The sequence below is a fragment of the Daktulosphaira vitifoliae genome, unplaced genomic scaffold (assembly GCF_025091365.1).
Source record: "Daktulosphaira vitifoliae isolate Bord-2020 unplaced genomic scaffold, ASM2509136v1 Scaffold_5, whole genome shotgun sequence".
Lineage (NCBI taxonomy): Eukaryota > Metazoa > Arthropoda > Insecta > Hemiptera > Phylloxeridae > Daktulosphaira > Daktulosphaira vitifoliae.
In genome coordinates this window covers 6,100,482-6,106,182 of record NW_026099576.1, presented here as the reverse complement: position 1 = coordinate 6,106,182, position 5,701 = coordinate 6,100,482, and the positions used below count along the sequence as shown (strand labels likewise).

The 5,701-nt window shown below is 27.9% G+C and overlaps 2 protein-coding genes across 3 annotated transcripts in view; one reads left to right on the top strand and one right to left on the bottom strand.

The window, feature by feature from the left end:
- The window catches only part of LOC126907402 (Kv channel-interacting protein 2-like), a 383,598-nt gene that overhangs the window by 104,701 nt on the left and 273,196 nt on the right, over window positions 1–5,701 (bottom strand). The window lies entirely within an intron of this gene.
- LOC126907420 (uncharacterized) lies at window positions 2,260–5,370 on the top strand. Its single transcript, XM_050688692.1, has 3 exons — window positions 2,260–2,495; window positions 4,561–4,720; window positions 5,137–5,370. Exons 1-3 carry the CDS (start codon window positions 2,382–2,384, stop codon window positions 5,229–5,231), a joined length of 369 nt encoding a protein of 122 aa, XP_050544649.1. The 5' UTR covers window positions 2,260–2,381; the 3' UTR covers window positions 5,232–5,370.

The window sequence follows — 5,701 nt, the reverse complement described above, 5'->3', positions numbered from 1 at the left end:
TCAGATATCATCTATACTTGTCCCATCTATGTCTCGTCCACACTGTGCCTCGACCCCACTGTGCTACCGTTTTTTTTTTTTGACTTAAAATTGCCATAAATTTTTTATATAGATGCATTATATCGTTACTTTTCTTTTGATATACTTTTTTTATAAATCTGATCCTTTACCTGCCCACGGGGGGGATTTAAAATGATAACTTTTTCCCCTTAAATTTTTAAAATGTCCCGGAAAGTCTGTCACTTTTATCTATATCTTAAATTAAAGCTAATGTAATGGACTTTATTTTGTCTTCACGGGGAAAATGGCAACCAAATGCTATTTTTGTGTGAAAATTCTCGATTTTGTATTCTACATTTTTAACTTTATAATGCTATAACTTTTTGAAAATGTATGGATTGTCGTACGTCGGTAGTACCCCAACGTAGACAAAAAGGTTTATTAAAGTTTTATGTATATATATATTGACGATGAGTTCGCCGTTCGAGCTCTTCCCGAGTCCTCCCGTTGGATAAACTGATCAGCCCCAATCTCTCTAATTAGTGGACCACTAAAGGGGTAGAGTTTAGACCCGTCAGCACGGTCTAGCTCAAAAGTAGCAGATTGAAGGGTGGCTCCTGNCTCAAAAGTAGCAGACTGAAGGGTGGCTCCTTGTCAGCCACCAGCACAACTACCTTTTTACTATACCCACTAAAGGACGGTTAAGCCCAAACACTAGCCAGCTCGTACACTAATTATTAAGATTGACTAAAGGACCAGCAGTCCATCCTAGACTCTAGCCGCACACACACACACACACACACACACACACACAATTTCGAGATCACCGTGAAAATAAAATATTTGCGCTAAGTCCAGATTTTTAAATAGCTATTTTATTTACGAAAAGTATTAAACACAAAAGTCAAATATAATATAATAATTTAACACAAAAATTAATCAAATCTTACAAAAAGTATATAGTTATTCTTACATCAACGACCTAACCCACAACTCGACGTTTCTTCGACAAAAACGTCCAGTCTCGTCTCGCTCAGTATCGTCCCGTGTCGTCCTCCTATACTCTTCATGTTTCCCTTTTATATTCTTTTTTCCACCATTATTAATTTGCTTACCCTGCATTTCCCTTTTATATGGAATTATTTTATTGCTTAGGAGTTCAAAAATTGCTTACTACTATTGTAAAGCTTATATTATACTAAAATCGATGTAATTCAATACTTCCTCATATATTTACTACAGGATCAACACAATTTTTTTATGAGAAATAATATTTTTTAATAATCTCTTTTTCATTCGACATACTTTATCATAATTAGGATATTAATAAAGAACTAGCAGATCATGTAGCTTTTGGAGTAATCAACCAATTTTTTAAAATTAAACACTGTCTAAAGATTTGCATCAAAGCGTTTTTTTTTTATAGTGATTTTAATCACTTTAAGATATCATTATACTTGATCCAACTATGCCACGTCACCACTGTGCCGCGACCCCCCTGTGCTGGGTTTTTTTTGTACTTAAAACTGCCATAACTTATTGAAATGTTAAGAAATCAAAATAGTATATTTTTTTATTGAAACCTTACGTGTTTTTCTTTTATTTGATAGAATTATTTTTTAAATTTAATCCTTTAATCGTCCACAGGAGAGTAAGTAAAATAGTAATAAAAATAGCCATTTTTTCACAATAGTCAATTTTTTCAACTTAAATTTTGAAAATGTTCCGAAAATATTACGTTATTTAAACACATGTCAAATTAAAGTTTATGTTACATACTATAAATTAAAAAACCTTGATTATGTAACTTTTGGAATTATCCACCAATTTTTTAAAAATAAACTCAAATTTTGAACTTGTAAGATTCATAGAATGGGATACTGTCTAAGGAGGAGTGAAGCTTTTCATGGGAAACAAATTATGGAAAATGATACAAGGGCCCAAAATTTTTAGCCCCTCCAATAAACATTTTCTGGCTGCGTGCCTGGCTCCGATACTGAAAAATATAAGCCTTATAATTATTCAGGAACATAAGTTAGAAGGTAACCAGTCAGTCAATTTCCTCTTTGAAATATTTGTACACTTCAATTTTTTTTTATTACTCAGTATATCAATTGAAAAATTCTATAATACATCCCAAGATTCTTCTTATTTAATACCAACTGTTCAAATATACACGTATGATATTTTTTATCTTATTCTTATATTTTAGTTATTGGTGACATAAGTATTACACTTGGTATATATACTCATTATTTTAAACTTATAATTATATTACGTGTTTATTTTCTTACTTTAAAGTCAATTGCTCTCAGACATTTACCAAAAGAAGTACATTTAATACAATTCAAATTAGTAATATTTTAATATATTTTGATAAAATGAATTCATTAATCGTTTTAATAATTCTTTTTGGTCATTACTATTCTTCTAAATCCTCGCCAGGAATAGACGAAGACCAACAAAACGAACGCGAACAACACGCACAGTTTCCGGTAATTATTATTTTCTACAAAAATTATACGATTTAAGGAGAAAGAATAGTTTTTTAGAAAAATGTTTGGTATACTTACAATGTATATGTACATAAAATTTGTCTAACATAATTTAATAATATTTTTTTTACACATTAGCCTCTAATAGAAAGTAAAAAAAAAACTCCTGAAAAGTAGATTAATAAAATAGACAAATTTTAAAAAGTTTTGACTTAGAAATTTGATTTTATATAACTTTTTGATCAATGTATGAACCTTAACAATATTTGTAAAAATACCTTAGACATATATTTTTTTGTATACTCTTTTTTGAAAATTCAACCGTTGCCCTTGTGTAGTGACTCAAAAAGAGCACCACTTGTAATAACTCTAAAATATAGAATAATATAAATTAAATAAGACCGTTCTAAAACCTTTTACTTTTTATTAATTAAATTTGTTTTNTAAAACCCTTTACTTTTTATTAATTAAATTTGTTTTTATTTTATATTAATAGAAAATTTTCAATACAAAAATTATTTCGTTAAGGTATTTAAAGTTTAGTAATTTCTAAAAAAAAAAACATTCAAATACTTTAATTTTGTGAATATTTCTTTATAATAGACCCTTAGTAAAATTTAACTAAGCCTGTTGTTTGGCGCCACTTGAAGTGAATCAAAAATAANCTTTAATTTTGTGAATATTTCTTTATACTAGATTCTTAGTAACATTTAACTAAGCTTGTTGTTGGGCGCCACTTCAAGTGACTCAAAAATAACTTTGTAATAACTTAAGAGGAGAGAATTAAATAAATAAATATGACAGGGTGGATGTTTTTTTGAGCTACTATTTTATTGTATTAATAATAGTATTATTCGGGGTATGAGTACAAGGGTCTGTAAGAAAGTTAAAAGATGATAGAAAAATAAAGTGATCTTTATTCTGTTAATATGAGATTTATTGTGATTAATTGTCGGTTCATTAATATCAATAATTCCACCAGTTTTGACGGTTATCGATGATAGTTGGGATTGAGTCACTTCGTGTGTCCAACCAGAATGGTATGGTGGCTATACATATGAACCTACAACCTAATTCCTGAAATAGAAATATAAAAGTATAATATAGNACTGAAATAGAAACATATCAAAGATATAAATCTGCCAAGTAACTCTGTACAAACATTATCGATTTATTAAATTTACTTGGTATATTTCTTATTATTGATGATCACTTGATTTTCCTGAATGCCTACTTAATCTATGTACTCATAAAGTTTAATTCTAAACCTTATATATTTTTGGTGAAATTATTAGATTCCTACCTTGATATTTTCTTTGACACTTTTAATTAATATATTTAATTACAAATATAATTGTAGAGACGGTGGATCACTTCTGGCATATATTTCGTTATGAAGGTGTGGAATAATTGAGCGTAGTGAGTGCCTCTGTGAATATTTGACCGCATCTGAGCAAGTGAGAGCATTCTGACCACCATCAGAGTGACATCTGATTCAGAATGCTCATTATTTTTGGCTTTTTGTATTTGATTTGATAGTTGATTCAAAGGCAAGAAGTGATCAACAAAGCTACCATTATTTCTTTATTAATCGTAATTTATTACATGTTAGTTACTACATTATCGTCATTAATGATGTACATTTTATAATATTCTACCATTTGTTCTATAAAATCGTACACGTTATTTTGATTATTTTCAGTTTCTTTTATTTTAATTAATTTATGCTTTTTTCTACGAAATTTCATTAGTATATTTAAACATTTCGATAGTACATATATACATATATCTTATTTTTATTGATTTACATTTAATTTTGTGTAATTCATTAATTGATGTCATAGATAATACATTATGACATTGATGATATACTTTGTATAACATGACACTTGTATGAAAAAAGATTTGAAAATAGCAACATTTGAATTTATAATGATTTCTCGACTACATTATTAATTATGTTTCAAACATTTTATGACCTTAAATCTTTTAGTAAAATAAAGTTCTTATTGTACTATTAATCAATAATATTTAAATGAATTTTTTTTTATACAATTTTTTTCAGCATATAAATAACGGCGAAGCCGCAGAATGCACAAGATTAATGGGAAATAATGACCCTCCCTTGACAGATAAAGAAGAATTTATAAGGCTGTTTAGTTTACATCCATCGGTTAATGATGAAATAAAATACAAGGTTATAAGAAAAATTAATAATTATCCAAGTAAATATATCAATTTTTATGTCTTTAATCACAGTAAATTACATTTGTTATTAAAACTCGTTATTATAACTTGTACTTATTTCAAAACTGGAGTTTCATGAAGTGTTTGTAACTATATATAGTGATTGATATTGGTTGAGACACTCTTTTACCAAAAACTATTGAACATTTTTCATTTTAGTTATTTTTTTATTTTTCTTTTAGAAACATTACGAAAAATATTGTTCTTTTTCATCAGTCTTATTGACCGTTCATCTGTTACTGCATTTTAATGTTATAACCACCCACGCAACACATTCGGTCTATTTATTAAAATGTTCAACTTTTGGAACATTTAAATAAGGCTATGTAAAAAAAAAAAGAGNTAAAATTAATACCATTATATAAAATATTAATTTAATAGATTTTATTTTTAGATGGCATGGTATTTTATGATACAACATTGATGGAATGTTTAAATCTACAAAACAGTCCTCCTAATTGTCGCGAACTATGGTGTCCGTGTTTATAAATAGATATATATAATTATACTAATTATAATTATAATTATAATTAAACTAAATATAAAATATTGTAATAATAAAAAATGTGAATTTAAGTTTTGTATAAAATAAATTTTTATTTTTAAATAAACAAATTTACTATTATTATCTTTAGTCATTTTTTTATTGGACACGCGTTATTAAGGTATTGTAGTTGGCAATTACTTTTTGTCATTACACGCTTATTAGACGATTTCATTATTTTGGTGTCTACCAGCTTGCTATGATTATTGTTTTTCTGTATTGGTGTGCCTTATTTTGCCGTTGAGCAGACTAGGATCAATGTTTATGTCCATAGCGTTATGGTGTTTACTTATCGCGCAGTCCTAACTAGTTTCGGAATGAATTATACTCTATGAATGTGTTAAAGGATTGTTTTGTTGCTTAAAGTGCTTAAGATTAATTCTGCAATGAGTCTGAAACGTCAGAACTCAACTAT